General features: G+C 40.7%; 1 protein-coding gene across 1 annotated transcript in view; it reads right to left on the bottom strand.

Moving 5' to 3' along the window:
- Positions 1 to 15,719: 15,719 nt before the first annotated feature.
- The window catches only part of LOC108789829 (myocardial zonula adherens protein-like), a 97,018-nt gene continuing 87,568 nt past the window's right edge, over positions 15,720 to 25,169 (bottom strand). The window contains exons 13-18 of the mRNA XM_018559931.1: positions 25,017 to 25,100; positions 23,953 to 24,053; positions 20,978 to 21,016; positions 19,368 to 19,406; positions 15,890 to 15,977; positions 15,720 to 15,806 (exon numbers count right to left, since the gene is read on the bottom strand). Coding sequence (XP_018415433.1) covers positions 15,801 to 15,806; positions 15,890 to 15,977; positions 19,368 to 19,406; positions 20,978 to 21,016; positions 23,953 to 24,053; positions 25,017 to 25,100 — 357 coding nt within the window. The 3' untranslated portion in view covers positions 15,720 to 15,800. The remainder of the gene's footprint in view (positions 15,807 to 15,889; positions 15,978 to 19,367; positions 19,407 to 20,977; positions 21,017 to 23,952; positions 24,054 to 25,016; positions 25,101 to 25,169) is intronic.

The raw sequence follows: 25,169 nt of genomic DNA, 5'->3' as shown, positions 1-25,169 counted from the left end.
TCACCCCCACCATGACGTCATCGCGCATGCGCGGTCATCTTATTGATACTTGCCAGCGACCATCATGGTGATGGACGCCAGCAGAGAGAGGAGTGGACAGCCACCCGGCGGGATAAGGTATGCCGCCGGGTCCCCATCCTCTCTCTCGTAACTGTCGGGCTCTCGGTCCATGACCGAGTGCCTGACTTTTCAGAGGGGGTGACACCAAATGACTGTCAGGATTTTGGTGTCACCCAGGTGCGAGCTGCAGCCCCCTTGTGACGCCATTGCTGTCAAGGTTGTCAGGGCGCTTATTTCAGGTCTCAACCAAACTTTCAAGCCCTCAAGTGGCTAGTGTCATAGCATGTGCAGAACCATGGCAACTGCAATCGGCATAGAGGCTAAGATGGCAACTGCCTTGGCTATAAAGATAAGAGGTTGTAGTTCTGTTTAACTACCTCCCGGCCGGCCGTTGTGTATACACGTCCTGTTACATCCGCGCGCGCAGGAAATGCCCGTTATTTGGTCCCTCTGTGATAGCAATAAAGTTAAGTGAAAAAAAAATAGGAAAAAAATGTAAAGTTTCCCCCCAAATTTTTTTAACGTTACACATAAAAAAGAATTTAAAAAAAATTGCTTTTTTAAAAGTCCCCACCCCTACATACACGCATGCGTCAGGTGTGCATACCTGCGAAAACGACGATTGCGCCCATTACGCCGCACATGTTACATATAGCCGCGAATGTCAGAATAAGAGCAATAGTTCTAGGCCCATCAATCACTGATAACACTAAACTGATGAGCTGTAAAAGCTTTTAAAGCGTCGCCTATGGCCAATTTTGAGTATGCTAGTTTTTTACATATTACTCCAAGGTCAGCATCTACTATATCTGACACTTTGCGGTCTCATTCACACAGCGCGGCTTTTACCATTAATTTCATACTTTATATCTGACCACACAGATTTCAGCTGCTGCTTAACTTGATTAGAGTAGTGGCGCGAGGTTTCACATCATTGACATGTTTGGTGTCTATTTACCCGACGTGACCCTGTCTTTTATATTTTACCAAAAAAGTGGGTAATATTAGTTGTTTTATAACAATGTAAAAAAATACTTTGATTTTTCAACATTTTCAGTAATTTCTCCTGAATATGGTAAAAAATAAAACCCGCAGTGGTGATTAAATACCACCAAAAGAAAGCTCCATCTGTCCCCAAAAAATGGTATAAAATTCATTTCAGTACAGCGTTGCATGACGGAATAAATGTCAGTCAAAGTACCGCAGCGCTGAACACTGAAAAATGGCCTTGCCAGGAAGGGGGGCCAAACACCTGGTCTTCAAGCGGTTAAAGAAAAAAATCTTAACCATTGCACCAGGGCTACCCCCACACTGCAAGGGTTAAGTGTCTAGGATAAAAAAAAGTTATACTCACCCAACCTTGGATCTGGCCAGCTGTGACAGTGCTCCTTCTAACCAGTCTCCACCTTTGTTGCAGGGATGGTATGTCCCTCAGCATCTTCACGTCCAATACACTTGTATAGAATGTGATGACTCAAGGATCCTTAGAGGCTGGAAGGACCAGTCTAAGAAGAAGCTGGCTCCCGGGATAGGTTGTGTATAACTTTTTTTGTTTTTAACCTAGAAACAAACAAGCAGTTAACCCTTGCAGTGCGTGGGTAGCACCACTGCAAAGGTTCATAATTTTTTTCCCCCGGTGTTCTGCTTTTAAAAAAATTTGATAGAATTGTCTGAAAGATCAGTACAATAATTACATGTGCAAAACAATGAACAATTTACTCCAGCATGGAAGAGGTCTCATCTACCTTCACTTTCCTTATCGCTGATACTTCCTTATGAACAATAGCACTACAATAGCAATACAGAAAAAGTGTCACACATAAGAACTGTGCGTCCATGCCAACAACGCACACTACATACACACCGCCAGAGATGTGTTATTGTCACCTATTGTAATACACATCACTTCCATGTCCAGTGATCAGAGGAGAGTTCAGCGGCCGGAATCCTGCGGATCTCTCTCTGTTACAATCGATCCGACTGTTGTACAGCTAAACACTACACTTTTAAAACATTTTTTTTTTTACACCTAACTTTATTGCTATCCGACAGCCAGCCGTCGGATTGCTTGTATTTAAACAGCAATCACCTGCTGTTTAAAATGATACCCTGTGCATCTGAAGCCAAAGCTTTGCTTTTGTTTTGGATAGAGTGGAGAGGGATTAGAACATCTGTCTGGTTTTTATTGCTGTCTGTGTCCCTGGTAGGGAGATTCACCCTCTCTTTTTGTCCTGGTGACCGTCATCATTAAAAATGAAAGGAAATTCCAAATGTTGGGCTATCAGAACAGGAATGGGTGGGAAATCTTCCAACAAAATCTCCCCAATGGGTCACAGAGGGCAAATAAAGCTGATAGGGGTTATAATCCTCCCTTACTCTATCCAAAACTGAAAAAAAAAAAAAAGCTTTATCTTCAGTTCTACTTTAAGCCCTGATTCACACCTGAACGCTCTGCAGCTCAAAGCTCCAAAACAGTTTCCGTGCCAAGTACACTGGTCGGTATCACGTGCTTTGTTGTGCCAATGATTTTGAATGGTGCCGTCACACACTACCACAACAGATACATCGGAACAGGCCCAAATCCTACTCTGTACAGCAGTTATACTTAACATTCCGTTACTGTGCTGTCCACCCGGTTGCAGTTGTTTAGTAGATAGGATCTGATTAATCAAAGTGGACCTTTCAGTAAAATGCACAGTCTACTTATTAGGTTCAGGTCCACTACTCATGGAAAAAACACTGCTTCGGAATACTTGAGAAACGTAGCAGTGAAAAAAAATGTTTCAGTATATACCAGGGGGAGCAACTCCGACCTGTGCTTTAATTACAAATCACTTTACAATAAGGAAGACATTACAATCACAATACAGTTCAAGACAAGATGGTAAGGAGGGCCCTGCCCCTGAGGGCTTACAATCTAAAATGGAGGGCCAAGTGATACATGAGGAGGTAGCTGTGTGGAGGTGAATTGTTTGAGAATGTGATAGTTCAGTGGTTAGTTTGAGGTGGGATAGGCTTCCCTGAAGAGAGGAGTCTAAAGGCAGTCAGAGTAGGAGATAGACAGATAGGCTGGGGTAAAGCATTCCAGAGGATGGGAGAGACTCTAGAGAAGTCCTGGAGGCAAGCATGGGAGGAGTTGAAGAGGGAGCTGGAAAGCAGGAGGTCTTGGGAAGAGCGGAGGGGCGGTTAGGGTGATACTTTGAGACCAGGTTTGAGAAATAGCCAGAGGTAGAGTTGTGCATGGCTTTGTTAATATTTAGAATTTTATCCTTTGGGCAATTGGAAGCCAGTGTAGGGATTGGCAGAGGGGAATGCAGACACTGAGCGGTTGGAGAGGTGGATAAGTCTGGCAGCAGCATTCATGATAGACTGAAGGGGGGATAGCCTGTGTAGATGAGGAGGGAGTTGCAATAGTCAAGACGAGAGATAACAAGTGAGTGGATGAGTAATTTTTTCATTGGTGAGGAAGGAGCGTATTTTGGAGATGTTACGAAGGTGGAGGCGGCAGGATTTGGATGTGGGGAAGAAAGGTGAGGTCCGAGTCAAGGATGACACCTAGGACCTTGGCATGAGGGGAGGGATGGATAGTTGTGTTATCAATCTCAAGGACAAAGTTGGGGGAAGGTGCACGGGCAGCAGGAAATATCAAGAGTTTTTGAAAGGTTGAGTTTTAAGAAGTGTTGCGACATCCAGTTAGTGACGCGCAAGGACACAGAGGGGGTGAATTGTGCAGTGGAGAGATACTGTATATGTGAGTGTCATCAGCATAGAGATGGTATTGGAAGCCATGTGAGGTTATTAACCGACTAAGGGAGGAGGTGTAGATAGAGAAAATGAGGGGTCCAAGGACAGAGCCTTGGGGGACCCCTACAGAAAGAGGAAGAGGAGAAGTTAGATTTGTAGGTGACACTAACGGAACGCTTAGATACGTAGGAGGAGAAGCATGAGAGGGCAGAGTCTTGGAGGCCAAGCGAGTGAAGTTGAGGGGCAGCAGGTGTTAGTTTGTATCCCGTCATGCAGGCCTTCACATTACATAGTTGTTGGTAGGCCCAAAGGAATTTGTACAGTCACTTTGTGACATGCACGGTAAGCTTTATCCGTATGTTCTGCAGTGCTTAGGCAAGGGTGACATCATGCTCCTTCCAGCAAGATCCTGGGGAACACAGAGTGGCCCAAATCTCACAGGAATACACAAGAGTGGACTGAAACATCTTTCCATGAGATTTGGGGTCCTCATTGTTCCCCACAAGTTAAGTGACATTACCCCCTTTAATGTGGAAGATTGAGGTAAAGTCAGTATATCATTTAACGTTTTCCTTTACAGCAGGGGTAGACAAAGCCAGCCCCCCAGCTGTGTTGAAACTATGAATCCCATCATTCGCCTGTCTCTATGGGTCATGTCTATGACTCCCAGAATCTTGCAATGCCTTATGGGCTTTGTATTTTCACCACAGCTGGAGGGCTGGAGTTTGCTCATCCCTGCCTTGCAGTTCCATTTCTCAAGGAAGGCAGGGTCACGTGCCTAATAAGTAGCCTTGCACTTTTACTGCAAGGTCTGCTGTAATGCCACTGCACCTGAAACACATTACCTTATATCCCTCTACTTGGACATGTGGCACAGTGTTAAAGCCTATCCCAGGGTAAAAAAAAAAAATCTACCCTTACAGTGGGACTGCTCCCGCACTGAAAGGGTTAACTGCCCATTTATGTCTCAGGTAACTGGGTAAAGCAGCTTTAACTTACCTGATTCCCGCTCCCTCAACAGTTGGCACTCACTCTCTCCCCTCCACTCCAGCTCACGGACTGTATTAGAAAGGAATTACCTATGTATCTCATAACTGTTATAATTCCATTATTATCAGATACAGAAAGCCGTCTTTCCAGTTCTGTATGTATGACATTTGTACTGGAAAGCACCATTAAATTGACATTAAACACAGAAGTTAAATCCTAAAAATACATTTAAGTACCTTAACTATTAATAAAAATGCATCTTATTTGTGTATCACTCGGCTGTAGATCCTCAAACCATCTCTGAATGGGTGCTGACACCTTCCTTCTGGAGGGTGGCTACTTTTGTTCCCCATGTTCCTCGTTTGTGTTCTAAAGTAGCCACCACTCCTGTGACGAACTACAAATTCCGGTTTAATTTACTAATTTGTTTTGAGATTGTAGTCCATCACAGGAGTGAGCTTGGAACGGTGACTACTTTACAACGCCCACAGGGACCATGGGGAACAAAAGTAGCCACCCTCCAGGGGGAAGGACAGTGTCAGCACCAATTCAGAGATGATTCGAGGATCTACAGCCGAGTGATGTACAGATCAGATACATTTGTACGTAAATTGATTTTTAAGTTTCAACTCCTGAGTTTAGCGTCACTTTAATAATTGTTTTCATGTATGTCCTATTTCTAATCACTAGGGGGCGCTATTACCCCACAAAGCCTGATGAGCTGCTTGGAAGAAGACATGGCCCCCAGTGCATAACAGAGGAAATCACCATTTTGCTGATCGGCCACTTTTTTTGTAGTTTCTCTTTCATCTGTTTTTTAAGAAATCGTCCGGTCATTTTACACAGCCAATTCTTTTTTTTCTAAAGCTAAGTGATTTTTCCTATTGGGTACAATACAATTTTAACTTATACAATTTGTGTTTCTTGTCACCCCTGAACAAACATAATTCATTTTTTATTTTTTTTTAGCAAAGGGAAAATGGAGTAGGAATTTTCCTCTGAATGAGGGAATTGTGTTCTTCTCCTTATTCATGTATTTCTTTACTTTTTCTCTTTATTTCAGCTTCTTTCTTTAACAAGTATTTGGTTTTCCCTCTTGCCGTTTTACAGTTTTATAAACACTGGTTGAAAATCTTGATCTGTCTGAAGCGATTTGGTGCTTTTGCTATTGTTTATATTTAAAGGGATAATTCACCTTTTTCAGAAAACAGACCATGCAGACATACCAGTAGGGGGAGCAACCAGTAGGTGGAAATGTACCATGTTAAGAAATCTCTTGTTTAATTTAAAGAGAAACTTCACCCACCAATTTAATGTTTCCTAAAACAGTTACATTTAGAGGAGAACTATGAGGTGAGTGAAAAGCACTCACCTCATAGTTCTAGCCGACTTGTGAGATCAGGAGGTGAGCGAACACATACCGGCGTTCGCTCACCTCTCGATCCTGTCACGGCTCTCTGCCGTGACAGGGTAGGGGCTGGATTCCCCCCTACCCGCTCCGCCAGTGCTGACTGGCGGATTGGACGGGGAGGGGCGGGGACAGCTGGCTCTGCCTCTAGATAGGCAGAGCCAGCTGTCAATCACGCAGCTGGGCGGATCCAGACATAATTGTCTGGATCCGCTTCAGCTGCGGCGTCTCAGTATATCGGGAGCTGTAGCTCGCGGTATACTGAGGTTAGGGTGACGGGAGGACGCTAGTTTGTGTCCTCCCGTTACCCTAAGGAGAACAATGGGGAAAAGCCTCAACCCCATAGTTCTCCTTTAAGGCAGCCAACTGTCAAAGTTGTCAGTGTGCTTATTTCAGCTCTCAACCGAACTCTCAAGCCCTCAAATGGCTGGTGTCATAGCTGATCACATGCGCAGCATCATGGCAACTGCACTCCACATAGAGGCTAAGATGGCACCTTCCTTGGCTGTAAGGAATAGGAAGTTGTATTTCTGCTTTATGTTGCATACCTGTAGGCCATATTGGTCCCCACTGAAGCCTGTCAAAAAATTAAAAAAAACTCTTATTAGCTTTCCCTTCATCCTGTTCTGTTTCCAGGACCCTATAGCCATTGGACACTTGCTCCTCTCCTGTTCAAAGGCCATGCATGCCTAGTGCGCACTGTCTCTAGATATGCTTGGCACTCACACCTGTGATGCTGAGGGGTGAGCGTCCAATGGCTGTAGCGTCCTGGAAACAGAACAGCGGGAAGCTGCCATTAGTCGTTTTTTGGGTTTTTTATGACAGACTGCAGGGGGGACTAACATGTCAACAGGTAGGCAACTTAAGTTAAGCAAGAGATTTCTTCACAGCACAATTCCTATTCATCTACTGCAGGGATGTCCAAACTGCGGCCCTCCAGCTGTGGTGGAACTACGAATTCCATGAGGCTTTGCAAGATTCTCACAGCCACAGACATGACTCCCAGAGAGAGATGCTTCATGGGATTTGTAGTTTCACCACAGCTGGAGGGCCAGAGTTTGGACATCCCTGATCTACTGGAACCCCTTGACGGCATGGGATGTTTTATGAAAAAGGTCTCAGTCTAACCTGTTATAAGCAAAGATAGGAATGTCTTTTTCACCTCTAAGAATGACAAGGAATCACATCCTCTGTATTGAGAAGGCAAATAAACTACATTGGATGATGAGAGCCTATTGACATGTCAAATTCACCTCACCACAAAAGGGTTGATTTTTGAAACCATATAGCGAACAAGAGTTGCGGAGTATTATATCCACTAGGGGGAGTCGTGGAGCAAGTCCTAGTGGCCATAACGTGCTGTGAATCTCGCTCGCATAGCTGTTCACTATGAAAACAATTTATAAATCACTCCCCAAGTGTTATCTGTAGCATTATGCAGAAAGGCCTACATGGGGCACCGTAATGTCCACAGCATGGCCTGCATGTTATGAAGCTGCAGGGCAGCCATCAGGGGGGTACGACAGATACTCATGTAAGGGGCCCGGGCAGCCTGGGGGGCCCGCCTGGGTCCCTTACATGACTATCGGCCAACGGTGAAGGGCGAGGAGGCAGAGGCCTGGCCCTAGCAGCGCAGGGCCCCAGCATTGCAGCTCCAGTGGCTTTGAGACAAGCTAGGGCCCCATCAGCGACGCTGCTCGTCTGATGTCGGACTGGCCAGAAGTGACGTCACTTCTGGCCGGTCCGGCGGCAGACGAGGCCATGTGTGCAGGTAAGAGGAGCTAGGAAGGAAGGAAGGAAAGGAGGGAGGGATGCAGCCCTGACCAGCCCACCTGAGACCCCTTCAGAGCCCACCATAGACAGTCTCAGATGGGCTGTGCAGCATCTATGGTGGGCTCTGCAGTGTCACTCTCAGGTGGGTCCTGTGTCCAGCGCGTCACTAAGCCCTGCGTCCAGCGCGTCACTAAGCCCTGTGTGCGGGGGGGGGGGTCACGGCCTAAAGCCATGTAAGGGGCCCTAAAATTTCTGATGGCTGCCCCGTGAAGCTGTATAGATAGCGCTAAAGGCTCTCTGGTATAAATGGGGCCTAAGAGCTCTTCTCTGTTCTTGCTGGCTTTCACTTTATAGAGATGCAAAGGATGTTACAGTACCCCAATCACTTGCAGCAAAAAGGTGACACCAGAAGTTGAGGATTCATGCTATTTCCTTATGACATCACCTGGTGAGCAGCTTGATACTCTTTACAAAAGCAACATACGTGGAATTCCAGAATTTTCTAGACATGAAATGAAAGAGTACAGCAAGTTTATATAGATATTGCCACTTTACCATTATAATAACTGGTCATTCCTATGCCTTGGAGTTCTGCTTGAGATTCAGGTTTGTTGTATTTTACATATAAAAGGAAAGAACACACACTTTCAATTTTTAAAAATATATTTATTCCATTCATATAAATGTATATACTCGGTGCACATTAAATAACAAGCATGTTGATGGTAATCCTTGCAGTTCGTTCTCCCAAGCGCTGCTGACAGTAGTGTTAAGTAAGCTAGTTATATATGTTGTTAGCACTCATTCAAGTGGATGGCAGCTAATGCTGGGTCACTGTTGTCTTCTGTATTAGTGTTTGGGGAGTCACATAATCTGGTTTAAAGCTGAAGAACTAAGAGGCAGTTTGCCAGTTTTATGGAAGCTGTAAAATGTTATTTTCTATCTTGGGAATACTGTGAGCACCACGAGATAGAATACCCCTAAGGGTCTTCACATGCACACTAGACAAGCTTCATCGCATAATCAATGGTCCTTTCAAGATGACTACCTCCCATGTGGCGCAACACACTTCACCAATAACTACACCTCAGAGAGAAAAGCTGCAGGAGAAACAAACACCGCATTTAACTTTACTTGCGCAGTAGTTTGTATGTGTATCGAATGGTAGCTATTATACAATATTTACATTGTCCAATCAATCACATCTGTAAATGAAAAAAATAATATCAACATTTGTATGAATTCCCATAATACAGGAGCGTGATTGGAGTAGATGAGGATAATTTGATGTAGATGGGAATACTCTGTCACCATAGTTGCTAATGCATATAAAAAAGGTAAACACGTATTTTTATACATTGTATTACCTGCACATATAAGAAAATAACATTGTACATTTCTTAACTTAACCTTAGGTGAAAAGTGGTTTTAAAATACAAATGAAAAACATAAATTACATTAAAAGAACATCACATGTAAAAATCAGCTGCCCATAGTGGAGAAGCAGAAAAAGAAACACACATTGCTTGACATCTGTGTTCCACAATACTCTTGTCAAATAAGTTCCTGTACTACAGCACTTAGAGGCTGAGTCATAACTCTTCCACCCAGCGTATAGCAGGGCAAGTGCCGTTTGCATGGCCCACCACTAGATGGCACTGTGTGCATGCACCATTTTGTGTGATCGCACCGCACTGGAATTTATTTTACTACTGTGCGTTTTATTACAATGTGTTTCTGTGCTGCCAATCGTACTGCGGGCAGGGGGCGTGTCTGCAGTGCCATTGACTTGAAGGGCACTGCCATGCCCCCTACCGCTCCAGAACGCAAGGAGACTTTATGTATGCAATCCCTTGCATTCCAGGCATGGGACATTGTGGTAGACGCATGGGCTGGTGGAACAAGCCCTCAAGGCTGGAGTGTCATGTGACTGTGGCTACAGGTAAGTAAAAAGGGCAGTGTATATATTTATTTTTTTTGGGGGGGGGGGGGCAGGGGAGTTAGAGGAGGATGAGGAAGTTCATGTTTTGGCCAGAGTTGGACTTTAAATAAATAAAAAATAATGGGTCACGATTGAGCTTAGGTAGAGGGAGGATCGGGAGCACTGCAAGGTTGATCTTGGAGAAGAAATCCAGGATTTTAAAAATTACCTCTTGCAGTTGGGCTCCCCCCTGTACTGGAAGGATCAAGTACTCATTTTGTCAAGGGGCGCAAATAAAGACTAAATACTCACCCAATCCTTGGTCCCACCTGGCTGATAGACCGTTACCCAGAGTCTCTTTTGCCCTGGGCTCCAGAGGTCTAATGAATTGTGATGTCACATGAAGTACAGGTCTATTAGACATGAGGGTGCCGAGGGACAGCCGGAGCAGATGGGGCGAGAGGTGATCGATCACTACCACAGTACTGAGGATTGGGGGGAGTATTTGTTCTTTATTTACACCCCTAGACCAAAGCAAGCACTTAACCATTGCAGTGCAGGGGTAGCACTACTGTAAGGGTTGATTTTTTTTTAAATCCTGAAGATCTTCTTGAAAGGTTAAAGTGACATTAAACCCTCAGATTTTTTTACATAAACAAATACTGTAATGTGTGCCTTACTGTAATCCATGGTTGTTTCCCTTCTCTTTGCTGCTCTTCCTTTTAAATCCTCATGTCTTCTCATGCTTGGGGAGAACTTCCCTTTTCAGCTCAGGGCCTCTTCCTGTAGTGCTGGCTCAGGTTACAAGCCTATACAATCTTATACACAGACACCGTGTATCCATTCCTGAGACAAGGCAGTCTGCTGCAAAACAGAAGTACTGCAGAGCATGAGAAGACATACAGATTTAAAAAGGAAGAGCAGCAAAGAGAAGGGAAACTACCATGGATTACAGTAAGGCACACATTACAGTATTGTTTTATGTTAAAAAATCTGAGGGTTTCATGTCACTTTAATACATATAAGATAAGTCAGAATACCTGGAAAGAAGGATCTATTTAAAACTACACATCTTGTAGAGCAGATGACCTGAGTTCCAATTTCGTGTGCAATGAAATCTGTTTTTATATATATATATCAAGTTCTTTATATAAATCAACTTGTATTTTATGTTTTTTCCTTAAATACATACAAATTATTTTTTTCATACATGAACTTACACTGATGCATCAGATTTATCATACACCCCACTAGTGTTTTCTATACATTGTATATATATATATATACACACACACACACAATCACTACTTGTAAGTCTACATACAGTATATGGAAGATATAGATTTTTAGAATGGCTAAAAGACCTTTTGTAGGAATTTTGGGAACACCTCACACATGCACCCACGGAAAACATGAGGGGAATTTATCAAAACTGGAGCAGATAGAATCTGGAGCAGCTGTGCACAGTAACCAATCAGCTTCTATCTTCCATTTTCCATTTTCAAAGCTTAACTGAACAAACTGAAGAGAGAAGCTGATTGGTCATTATGGGCAACTGTCCAGATTCTGTCTGCTCCAGTTTTGATAAATTCCCCCTATATGTCTTATTGATATAGCTTTTTTTATAAAACGGTACATCATAAACATATTATAATGCCATAATTTATTGGAAATAGATGATATTCTTTGAATAATAAGCACATTTAGGTTTATTTACAAGAAGTGTACAAAGGTTTTCATTTTACCTGAGCAGTCAAAGCCAATTAGACATTTTCTTCCATGTTTTGGCTGAGGGTTAGTGTACAGGAGCAGCAGCCTCAGGAGCAAGTCAAATACAGCAAGCAAGCTTTCACAGAAGAAATGGCTTATATCCAATATGTATGAGATGCACCTGGGTTCCCATTGAATTCTCATCAACTTGGAATAAAGCAATATAAACCAAAAGCAACAATAATATAAAACGCTGCTCCATACAATGCAGTGCAAAAGTCATCATTCTTGGACATGCACTTTTAAGGGGCATAACAAAATACTTTATGTATAATAACAATTACAGTGAATCTAAACAAAAAATATAATATATTGCAGCTTATCAGTCCTAATATGTGGTGGCCACATTATTTTTTCTCAAGCACAGAAAATACCTGCTAATCGGAAATGCAGTGTTCTTGTCACTTCCTGTGAGATGAACTGGAAGCATAAACAATCTTATCGTTCGTGTGTAAACTACTAATCCCATCAACTAATTTACAAAGGCAGGCATGTTTGAAGTCCAGGCTGTGTGACAATCATGGTTCCCTCTAGTGATACAGTGGAGAAGTGAGAGTAGCCATGAAGAAACAAAAAAGTGTGTAATTCACAGGATCACCAAGTGAAAGAAAAAAGCCTAAAGAAAGAACAATTTTAGATTGTAAGCTCTTATGAGCAGGGCCCTATTGACCCTCTTATATTGAATTGTATTGTAACTGTACTGTCTCCCATTATAAGTACTGCACTTCTGTTTACCATCCAAGGACTGGTCATCTTCAATATATCACATTTTTGTTTTTGGGTTTAGATACACTTTAAGGTCTCATGCACACTACGTTCATAAAGGGTGTGTTTGGAGCTCATTTCTAAATGCATCTGGGCTTATGTAATGCTTTTCTATGAGTGAACGCCCAGCAGCACCTAGATTTATTCAGTCTAGCTTAGTTTACCCAAACTAAAAACGTTGTATCCCGGGTCCGTATGCCCGGTTATCGCATCTAAACACGTGTAAACATGTATAAAACGCATATAAAACACAACTAAGCCCAGCACAGGAAAAAGTGATCTGGGAAGCATAAAGTTGCTTATACTTACCAGATAACCTCTCGTGCTTAAACAGACCCGACTAGTGTGCATGAGGCCTAAGATGTAAACTTCACTCCAGTAATAATGAGAGCCAGCAATGGTAACGTTTTTCCATAAGCACGCCTGACTGTCATCAAATGACTTTAACTTTGCCATGAACATGTGAACATACACAAATAGTCCAACTACTGAACATGTTTTAAACATTAACAAACATGCTTATATTGCAAGTCTTGGATGGTTATGAATTAAGCCGATAACTCTGATGCCACCATTGGAACATTCACCTGAGCAGTTGCCTTCTACTGAAATGGACTGGCCAGAGTTAAATCTAACTTTATAAAGACCATTTAATGTCTATGGGTAACTATGAGCTGGCCTGAGACATTTGATGATAGTGAACATATTGTAAATGAGAAGCGTTGGCTATAAATGGCTAAGATGGATTTATCCCTATATGTGCAACAATGGGGAATCAGCCAAGAATATTCAGCTTAGCCAATATCTGTGGCTCTGTGCATATTACATACACTTTCGTTCATACAAAATATACATCACTGAAATTCTTATCTATAGATGGCTACACACAGAAGGATTTCATCTTTTAGAAATAAATGATCAGCACTGTAGACAATCCGTCCATCAGTCAACATGCACATCCACTGTTCATTGTATGTCAGGTGAGCTCCCCATTGCAGTCTATGAGGCAGTAGTGGGTAGAGCCAGGTTATCTCACATCATCTACAGTTTATCAGCAAGGATGGATGAAATATCAGCAATGGAATGGTCACCTTATGGATAGGGAAAAAAAAAAAAAAAAAAAAAAAAAAAACCTGCCACATAGGAACTGAACACTATATTGATAACATCATCAATCCCTCTCTATTGAATCAGCTTTGTAGTCAGCTGTGATAAAATTGAAAAGAGAGCAGTTGAAAGATCATGGCAGTATACATGGTAGAGCAGGCTTTGCAATGCAGAACAAGTATTTGCTCTCATATAACTTATGTTAGGATATGCAGGGGGGTAGGGGGGGAGAGGTTAGATGGGTACATGCATCATGCTTTCAGGTACATTCAGGTTGGATTTATAATCAATGTATCATGTTCCAGAGCTCCTTCTAAACTCCTGCAGAGATGCTTCTGAGAGAGAAGGACCTCCCTCTGACCTTCGCCTGACCTGCGTCTCACCTCCTTTTGACCTGCTTCTGACCTAATTCTAAGCTGAATGAAGATGCTTCATGACACTTTGCATTTCTATTGACTCCTATAGGGAAAAAGCAGGTCTGAGACAAACACATGAACAAAAAAACAGTCAATAGTGATGTACAAAAGTCATCTTTTCCATTCCTTAGTTAGAGTATAATACAGCGCAATGTTTATGACACTGATTATAGATGAAGCACTCATAATATGGTGTGTTTTGGTAATCCACTAATAGTCAAAGCCTGTCCTTCCAAGCTGGACGCACCATGATAAACACCACAAGACTGGCCCGGATTATGCAGTTTACAATGTCTGGTGGGCTTTGTACAAGGCCCTGCTGCCTGGCCAGTAGCATGCATGGACCAGTATCTTGCCCTACCAGTGATTCTTGATTGATTGACCATTGATGTTTGTATTCCACACAATGAATATTTTGAGTAATGTCCTTTCTGTGGAGGATGTCCAAATCACCTATAATAACTATGGCGGTCATTGAAAGTCTCTCCATGTATGGAGTTTCTGTATTGAGACTATTAATCTACTGGATGGGTAGGAGATGTGCTACATTCATCTTTGCAGGCCTGCAAGTAGCTGTTAATAATATAAAATCCCCCTTTAACATTTCTAATGTATTTTAACAGATGTAACAGAAATATTCATGTTTGTTTGTGTCTCAAAAACATTTCTAGACCAAACTTTCCTTTTTATGAAGGGAAATAACTGAATTGGTGCTCATTATTGTATTAACAGTGCTAAGCCAGTATTCCACCAAACTGGACTCCTTAAACCTTGTTTAGCAGAATAAACTTGCAGAAGTACAGGAATAGATTTTGTTCACAGTTATAATACAATGCAGTGCATTTTATTTACAATGAAGAAAATGTTAAACTGTTGACAGAGGTGTATCTTAAAGCCACGCAGTGAAGTGCAGCAACAAAAAAGTATAAATGTCACCAAGCCATAGGTGAAGCTAGGGTTGCCTTCCAACCAGTATATTATCAGCCTGGTTGCCAAAAATTGGAGCTGAAGACAACACTGGTAATAGGATAAAGAGAAGGCTACAAAAGTGGCAGCCCTTGCTGAAGCAGCAGGTAAATTAAGCTGGCCAGTCTTTAACACCATTTTGGCTTATATCTTGTTGAATTTGGCAAATACAAAAATGACAGCCTTTAGTAAGTACAGTGCCAGGCCAAATGTTAAGCTTCAAATAGGTAATTCACAGCAAAATGGTAAATGTAATGGTGTAATACAGTGCTATTACTCAACGCTGCTGGGCCTGCACAAGGCTGATGCAATGTTTGATTTGGCTCTGATTTCTGTCACAAGTGGCTTACAGCCACAGTGGAAAGGAAGATTGATGGTGGAGTCTGTTTCAGGCTGATTAATAGTAAATAGTGGCCAGCCTGATACAGACTTCGCCCTTTGTCTTTCCCACCGTGCAGAGCTGATGGAAACAATGCCAGTTGACAGCCCTGTGCAAGCCTAGCAGTGTAGAATAGTAAGTGCCATAGAAGTGCTGCATTACATTTGCTATTTTGCTATGCATGTTTAACTATTTCAACATGGCATGTGACCTGAAATTGTACTTATCCTTTAAATATAAAGCATTTTCTTGCCTGACATATCTGCATCGGCCATAAACTTAAATGTTCTTTAGTCTTTTTCAAACAACTCTTTGGCTTTTTCATCATAGCAGTCTTTGAAAGTATAAATTAGCAGAAGCAAAGTTATGTTTCCTCTTCAGATATCTTCAGTTTAAGACACCTTGTTCCTCATACTCAGTTGCAAGACTCTCATGTAAGGGGTGTATGACCTCTGATAAGGTGGTTTTCCATTAGCTTCTATGCCATTTTCTTTGCAACCATTAATCCTATTAAAAATAAATAAATAGACTGTCAGATCCTTATTACTAGATATTGGTTACCCACAAGCCTTGGTGAATCCTCCTCTTACATAGTTCATCGGACTTAGATTCTCTATCCCATAATTGGTCCGTCTTGAGCAATTCTGTATTTTACAAAGCCAAATGAGGTTTCCTTTGCTGAACAAAAATAAAATAAATAAATATAAACAATCCTCTGGAAGGCTCAAGTTCAAAATGGACTTACCTTATGTAAGTTTCTTTTCGCTACCAGAAGCATTATATTATAAATATAAGTTCTATCTTAGCTTATTTCAGTTATTAAATTTGTTCATATAAAAATTGTAAAATTACTAACTCTTAAAACTACTACTGCAATGATAAATATAAAAATGCCAAAACGATGTATATATAAAATAAATAGTGCTTTTATATCAACTCCCTGTAGAGTGTATGTACAAATTCAGGACTTGGGGATCCTGTTCCTCACTATGCCTACATATATGCATGTTAGAAGAACCTAGCTTTCAAGCAGAATGTGCCCACAGCTGTTCATGGTCCTCCACCAGCTTAGCAGTTTCCCTAAATACTGTATTATTAGTATTATCACCCCTTGGAAGGGCAGGCAGCAAAGCACTGAAAAGGAAAGAGTTATGTTACTTGAAAGCTGAAAAAAAGATATAAGTAAGTCAAGGTTAACCTGTGCATCCCAGAACAGAAAAGGTTTTATAGTTAAAAGATAATAAAACAAAGAAGTTATGCAAAGTTATGAATTCGAATAGCAGCCATGCTAGCCTTTTGGTGAAATGATGAAAAGTCAGGGAAAATGGAAAGTTTTTTACACATCTTCTAATTATTAAACCAAATACAAGGGAAATATAAAAGCATAAGCATATTTTAATAAGGCCCCTTTCAGGTGAATCTGATCAGAAGCCCACAGGAAACAAAAGGAAACAGATTTCCATTTTAGTGGGCCTGAGTGTGACGGATCGGGGTAATCTGATATAAATGGACGCATGTCTGACTCCCCATAATCCTAACGTGGGTCCCATAATCTCAGGTATTTTCTCCATCGAAAGATCGAGGAGAAAACTGGACAGTCACAGATGTCACAACAGTGGCATCCGCTCCATGCTGCTCAGATCAGCAGGGGATCTGTGCAAAGGGCCTTAAGTAGATGAAAATGTAGTCATATTCTTTCATGCAAACCTGACACAAAATGGGCCATTCAGAAGGAACGTACAATAAAAAATTGCATAAGCAAAGATATGAGATCAGTGGATCTACAGCTATAGGATTCCGAACTTCTATGCAAGTCTTGACTCACTAATAACAATAAAACTTGTCTCTGTCCCCTCTTGTCTTTCATGTCTTCCTGTTAGTCAGTGAGGGTGCTCATTACATTAAAGTATATGTCAGGTCAAAATAAAAAAGAGAAAGACCCTGCAAGTTCAGAAAAAAAACCTTTTGATCTGCCAAAAATGCACTCAGCTCCTTAGTTTAATGTTGTGGACTGACAACACATAGAATTTAAAAAATTTGTGTCATCCCTGTCTACTCATTTTACTAAACGACTGAATCCCTCCCCTCCAAATAATCCCCCTAGCATAGGGACAAATTGTTCTGTAGCTCAAGATAAGAACTAGGAGGACTGATCAGGTTTCTTAATATAACACAGGAACTGTGCACAGAATGGAGAAAAACTCTAAATTTCTTTCAAGACCAAAAGGTTTTTTATTGCAGTTTTGGAACAGATATAAAAAAAAACCCTGAATGGTGTATATGGAGTATACCAGGGTAAAATGCAGCCAAAAAAGACGTTCATTGTTTTGGCTGACATTTTTGCATTTATAGTTTTACAGGAAAAGCTGGGGTCAGCTGCCTGTCTGTCCGATGATACTCATCCTTGTAACATTGCATTGTTAAAGTTGAGCTCTGCTTATGCATATTTTTTATCATGTGCGCAGTTGTGACAGGGGTGCTTTGAACATAATAGCAACCAAACAAAGTTACACAAAATAGATTAAATTAATTGGACTGTACATAATAGGCTCTTTCACTATGATAAAGGGGGTTATGCAATAACCCCTCAGCATTCAAACAAGGTTCATCCCTCACATCTGTCTTGCAGTGGAACGATGGACAAAAAGTCAATAACATTAGTATAGAGTTTCCTGAGTCCCTCCATACCATCATTTTATTACTTGTTGATCCAGCCAGTAGATCTAACATTCCACTTCCTTTAACAGGCTCAGGCTGCATTCACGCATAGTGTTTGCAGTTTCCGCACTGTTTTCCGTAGGGAAGAATGTGTGGGACAAAAACACTAATGCTTTTAAATCTGTGAACGTGCGGAATCCGCCGGATTATTGCGCTTGCACTATTTCCGGGCCGGTTTCGTGCTACACGGGATTTGCATGAGTCCCCTGAATTGCTCCGTGAGACTCATGTGAACAGTTGTGGTTGGGAAGCACTGTTCACAGCAATGACATCTACCAGCATCCGCAGCTGTTCATGTGCTGCAATTACCCGTGCATGATTGCCCCTGGGCACAAATTGTACTGATATTGTTATTACTGCTTACTGTACTTTTGCACTACAGTGCTCTTTACACAAGCAGTCTTGTTATACAGTATCAGGTTAGTAGTAGAATTTACTGAATATACAAATCCCATTTATGTTCCACTACAGGAATTATTTTTGTTTGATTTTTACTTTGTTCTCTTACTATAAATATCCTTTTTTTTTTTTATATTTATCCTTTTCGTAAAAAGAAATGTACAGGATTTTCATTTCTTTTAGATAAACTTGTAAGACCATAGCTTCATGTAAAAATCTTATCAATAATAAATATAAATAACAGATAATATTTTAGAAACCCTATTTCAATGTCTATTTATATACTGTATGCACATAGTGACAGCCATACATGCTCATTAAGTAAACAAACTCTGCTTATGGTTTGCAGTGCTACACTCTGGTTGAGCTTTAATGCCCATTCTCACAGCACAAGTCTGATCACTTAAAACAGTAAAATGTAATAATAAAATCTTAAAATGTGCGCTTACTGAAAATACATAATGCTCTTCAGTTAAAGTGACATTAAACCCTCAGATTTTTTAACATAAACCAATACTGTAATGTGTGCCTTACTGTAATCCATGGTAGTTTCCCTTCTCTTTGCTGCTCTTCCTTTTAAATCTGTATCTCTTCTCATGCTGGGGGAGAACTTCCCTTTGCAGATGAGTGCCTCTTCCCGTAGTGCTGGCTCAGGTTGCAAACCTACACACAGACACCATGTATCCATTTCAGAGACAAGGCAGTCTGCTGCAAAATAGAAGTTCTGTCCAGCATGAGAACAGATACAGATTTAAAATGAAGAGCAGCAAAGAGAAGGGAAACAACCATGGATTACAGTAAGGCACACATTACAGTATTGTTTTATGTTAAAAAATCTGAGGGTTTAATGTCACTTTAAATCAACTATACAGGCTTCTTCATATGAGAATTACAGACATTATATAGCAACACATTTTTTATTTTTAAAGAAAAAAATCTAAATAAACTTACTCTGGAGTGCTTGGACTTGCTGGTGCATTCATGGATACACTGTACAGGAAGAATAATTAACAATTAGAATAATGTTTTTCCTATTTAATTGTGTTTTTATTATTTTTGCAAACAAAAAAAAACAAACATACAATAAAAACACAGTGAACCTAATAGCATAATCTGTCCAATACTTGCTAAGTATGGCAAATAAGAAACAATACATTGTTTTGTATTCTACAGTCACTGTATGATTGTGTTTAATACAATGAAGTAGGCATGTCAATTTTGCTTCCTTTCAAAAGAGACATTCGTACGCATTTTGTCTCTTTTGAAAGGAAGGATTTTTGAAAGGATTTTGTAACAAATGCAAATGAATCCATGCTCCTTTAATGAAAATTTGGATCCATCTGAATTTTGTTCAAAATGGGACTAATTCAGACCTGTGACTGAACTCTGGCCAATCAGGATTTTTTGGGGGGCTGTTGTTTTGGGGGTTGCTTTACAGTCACGGTCATGTGACTTTGTTTTGAAAAAAAAATTTAATCCGAATAACGAACCGAATCAAATCGCATCCGAAAAACGAAAGAAATAAAAATCTGAATGGATAACACAATTTTTAACAGGGTTACGTGTCTACAATGAAGATACATTTTGGACGGTTACATTTTTGCGCTGTGTTGTTTTTGCCAGATATAAAGCGTACATAAAAGATAGCGGGTAGATAAAAAAAAAACTAGCCTAAAGCATAGCAGTTAAACCAATCAGATAGTCAAAGCAGAGAGAGCATAATGCCCAATCGAAGTCGCAGAAATAGATATGCATTCAGATAAACATTGTACTAACAGTCTCCATTTTAATAGTCTTACCTCCAATTTCCTGTTACAATAGTTGTGCAGTGTATCTAAAGTAGGCTAAACACACTTTGAATGTCATCAAGAGCCGTCTGAAATTTGCTGTTTGGGTGCCGCTGTCAGCACCATTACGCCCATCAGAGGATTTCCTCTGAATGGAGAAAAAGACTTCAGACTTGAAGCTGACACCTTTTTCTCTTCATGATTCTAGGTGAGGCTCAGCCTCACCTGCCTCCCCTGACCGCACGTCCCTGGATCCAAGTGTGGGGGGGTGTTGTCCTGGATATGATGTCTTTGTCAACTACGGTATATACTCAATTATGTCAAACTGTTTTATGATCATTCTGAGAGGAAGCTGTGAGAATGGTTTTATTCAATGCTGTGATTTTTATTTTTAACAATATCCTCTTCTATTGCTATTTTACTTAATACAATCATGTTACTTCTTTAGTAGATGACTTGATAATCTCTGACCCACAATCTATTTTTTCTTTTAAAGCTTTATGCTCTGCAATGCAGTCAGATCCATGCTTTAGCTAGCCAGCTACAGGGGGAAAAAATGTGGATTTCTTTAAAATACAATATGTATCTCCCTTATCTATGGGTACAGGTTTATTCTCTCAGACCACAAACCATGCTGAGGTCTGATCCTTCTTCTCCTCCAATTTTGTTTTATTTAGCAAAGTGTGCAAACCTGATGTCAAATAAAAAGAAGTCTGCTTTTATAATGTATTTATTTCTTTCTATATTTATTTCTTAAAAAATAAATAAACTTACTCTGAAGTGACTGGAGTTGTTGGTATATTCACGGGTACACTAAAGAAAAGAGAATACAAATGTATTTCACAATCAGGTTTTCAACAGGGTACAAGTGATTACCATTACTTTACAAATATAGAATATTACTGTCATTTTATTGAGTTGTCCTAAACTAGTTAAAAGCTTAAAGGGCTGATTCAATCACCACCATAGAAAATGTGGAAAAGAGTGGAGCGGTTGCCAGCTGTTGCCAGTAGCAACCTGTCTGGTTTCATATTATGGAACAGGTAGGCAAAACTCAGTTTAACAACAGGTTAAAAAAAAAAAAGATTAAGGTAATATACATATAGAAAAGAGAACTACCTATTGTCCTGGTATCACTTAAGAGTTACCAGGGTAAAATGTGTTTGATAATTGAACAACATGGTGTAAATGTGGCCATATAAACACCACGTCATAAAATTGATCCTTTAGTTCCCCACACAATCTGATAGCTTGACTGAGGTTGGACTTACAGAGGCACTCAGCTGTAGAAGAGCATCTGGTGCTCATATTGTTGGGGTTGGGGTTCACTCTATGTGCTCTGGAGCTATGTACAATGAAGCCACCTTCTCCTAAGCGTGGTGGCTCCTTACATTGAGTTCTGCTGGATTGTAAGTCTGTGCTCATTAGTTTCTCCTAAGCACTCTGTATATGCCTGCTGCTGGGTGTGACCTTGCAATACAGCATAACATCCAATAATGGGGAGTTATGTGTGGATAAATATGTGTGTCCCTAGCCAATCACTAAGAGGTTCATGGCCAATGGTGCATGCTGGGGAAGGACTTAAATATTCAGTGCTGACCCTGCGAGTGTCTCTTTCCCCCTGGGCCACTTGCCTGGGAAAGGTGCTGTCTGACCAGGCCTGTAGGCTGCAGGTTATCAGGTATACACCCAGTCCAGGTCCGAATCTGTTCCTGGGATGAGGAACAGGGAGGAACTTTGTCTGCTAAAGGTGCCAGAATTGGTCTTTAATCTCGCAGGAAGTCTGATTTTGCCTAGGGAATTCTGTGCTATGTCTACTAACCAGAAAAGGTTCTTCAATACACATCGTTACTGCCCTCTACCCTGTGAAGCTGGGAAGTGGTCGGTGAGTCAGGAGAGCTCAGTACTGTCCTAGATGTCAGTAGCCCTTCACCCTCTGTCCCACTGAGTTGCTTTTAGAATAAAACCTCTAAAAAAATCGTTAAAGTAACTGGCACCCAACTTTACATTCACATGCTACAACCAGAGGTGGAATGTCAGCCCACCCTGCCTCTGAAGTCCCCCACATGCTCCTGGAGGTCAGGAGGGTGCCACATACCAAATAGGTGTCCCTAGTCTGACCATAGGCCAAACACTGTGGATTATGTTCAGGCAGCTGCAATGCCTCCTGACCACTCTCATGTGTACTTATCTATTGAATGCATACACAAATTAGATCAATTGTTTAGAAGACTCAAGTCAGGGGCCAGTACTGCCTGCCAAGTACCTCTTTTTCCAATAGAATTTCAAATATTCAGTCCACCAAGGAAACTCTAAAACAGGTTCTGGAATCCAAAACACATAGAAGTTCTAAAACCTTCGGGTTTTAGTTTTATGTACAATATGCAAATACAGTAAAAGGTAAAGCCAACTGTGTCCATAACAAAAAGTACACCATTTATAAAATATAGTGTATTTTCTTTTGGCTGCACAGTTGTTTTAGTGTATTTCTAGATGTTCAGGCCCCTTCCTGTTTTCTACAAAAACGCTTCACTGACCATAAAAAGAAAATTATGAAACAATGTCTGGTATTTCACACCTATTTATTAGGCATTTAAGAGGTTTGTAACAAGCAAGGCATATCAGTATGTACAGGAATACAATGCAAAGGAAAACAAGTCTTAGAAGATTTCAAAAGCTGACAAGCCCAGTTTCTTTAAAAATGTGAGGATGTATGACAACATGATATACACTGCACACTCTACATGTTGTTCAGGTTAAACATGTATGCAGTCACTAGCTACCAGCAGTCATGACTTCTGGAACAATTAATGTGACTCATGGGACAACACCTCAAGATAAATATACCTGGATGGATTGTTACTGACAAGCAAGCATTTCTGATATGCTTCTTGTAAATAAGTACTGGGTGGTTTGTAGTTCAAGTCATATTTAGAGATCTTTTTGTTGGATCTGAATTAATCTGCAACTAGGTAAGAGTGAGAGCTACAAGGAAATAAACTTTGCAATCAAAGTCTAAAGCCAAAACTTTATTTTCAGTGAATGATGGAATTTACACTGTGGGATATTATATTTTGATATCAGGTCCATGCAGCTGTCAAAATACCAAGACCATGACTGATTGGCTGAAGTCACTGGTCAGCCAACAATTTCCCACACGGCTTCTTTGACTAAAATTGATTGAAAAAATTGACTTTTGTCAAGTCAGGTGGTGCCAGCAGGGCCCCCATGGATCCAATTTTTGCAGATTTAACAGGAAACAGACAAAGGTGTATTGCCAACTTTAGGGAGTTTTAGTCATTCTCTCAAAAGTGCAGTTTTTTGTATTTGTTTGTTTCTTTGGCACTGCAGATTACCAATCATACATCCATTTGAAATCTTCCATGGCTCTGATGCACACTACCCCACATACTCGGGTCACAAGGTTGCCCCGATGCTTAAATAAGGATACAGTTGGAGTTTTGGGATAGCACCCTGTGCAGATGCCCACTAACCTGGGCCTTCAGCTGGACATGGTGCTTCGACCTCCATTACTTCCTCCTGCTTTCCAATAGCAGGATCTGGTTTAAAAGGACAGGTAGGGCTTACAATATTGTACAAACATTGTTTGGTCCCGTCATGGTTGTCCTAGTTACCAGGATAATGGATAGACTAGCCAGCAGTGGCCACCGCTCATTTGTGAACTGTAGGTCACAGATTTCTTAACAACCATTGTCTACCACTACAGAAAACAAATTCTTATTATGTACCTCTGTTGGAGATCACAGGATGTCTCAGCATCTTTCGTCTCTGGTGTTTCCTTTGGCTGATTTGCCATTAAGTATTCCATCTTGTCTTGTAATTCATTATTCTAAACAGAATTGTACAATTGCTCACATCAAAACAGTTTTAGACCTGCATTCACTTGTTCATGTTATCCATACAAAGTAATAAATATGCCTTTCTGCATGCAAGGTTTTGTTTGCAATTATACTAGTCACACTACTTTAGCCGGATTAATACTAAAATATACAAAGTAAAATCAGAAACCGGAAAACTCGACAATGCTTTATAACGTTAATCACTTTTATCCTATAAATAGGTCATTATTGGCAATGCATTCTGAAGCAGTCTAATCTGCCACAATAATTGGCTTGTGTAGCTACAATTAGGAAAGGGAGTCGTAGAGAAATTAAGTCAAATAAAGGCAGCTTATTCTTGTCACACATTACAACAATGCTGCGAATGTTAGATAATGGGCCCAAAACTGGAGTAGTTATGGCAAGAAAACACCATTAAGCCTAAGGCTAGCCATAAACATGTAGATTTTTCTTGTTCAGCCCCACAGGCTGAACATGGGAAACCACTTTATTCCCCCATCTACACTAAACACCATGGATGGAGAAATCTGCACCATTGGCTAATGTATGCAGACAGCTGGCACCTACAGCTTCCTAAATACCAGAACAGTGAATATATCTGATTAGATGCAGTCACTGTTTGGCCAACAATTTTCCACCTGGCTCCTTCAATTCTGAAACTGGTGGTGCCAACAGAGCCATCAACAGCTTGAATTTAGGCCGTTTCAGCAGCAGTTTACTGAAATTTGAGCAGTGTATGGAAGGCTTAAACTTATTGAAAGCAAATTGACCATAAAAACGCTCATTGATGTGACAGATTGGAAGCTACAAATGTCTGCTATTGGTCTGCAAGTGAAGTCATCTTCAGCTAGATCACAAATTCTTCATTGTGACCTGCTTTACTAATATATAGGAAGTAGTGTACCTCATTTATTTATTATTATTATTAATGGGATTTAAACATATTAACAAACCTCTCCTTCCAAAAGTGCTATCCTTTCCAGCAGTTGTTGAATAAGCAAGTCCTTGTAGTGGACCTTTTTCCTTAGAAGCTCGATCTATAATAAATAGAAAAACAGTTTTCAGTAAAGATAGTTTTTTTTTTTTTTTTTTTTTTTTTTTCTCTT

The sequence above is a fragment of the Nanorana parkeri genome, unplaced genomic scaffold, assembly GCF_000935625.1.
Source record: "Nanorana parkeri isolate BGI_ZX_2015 unplaced genomic scaffold, ASM93562v1 scaffold422, whole genome shotgun sequence".
NCBI lineage: Eukaryota > Metazoa > Chordata > Amphibia > Anura > Dicroglossidae > Nanorana > Nanorana parkeri.
This window is presented reverse-complemented; position numbering and strand designations above follow the sequence as displayed.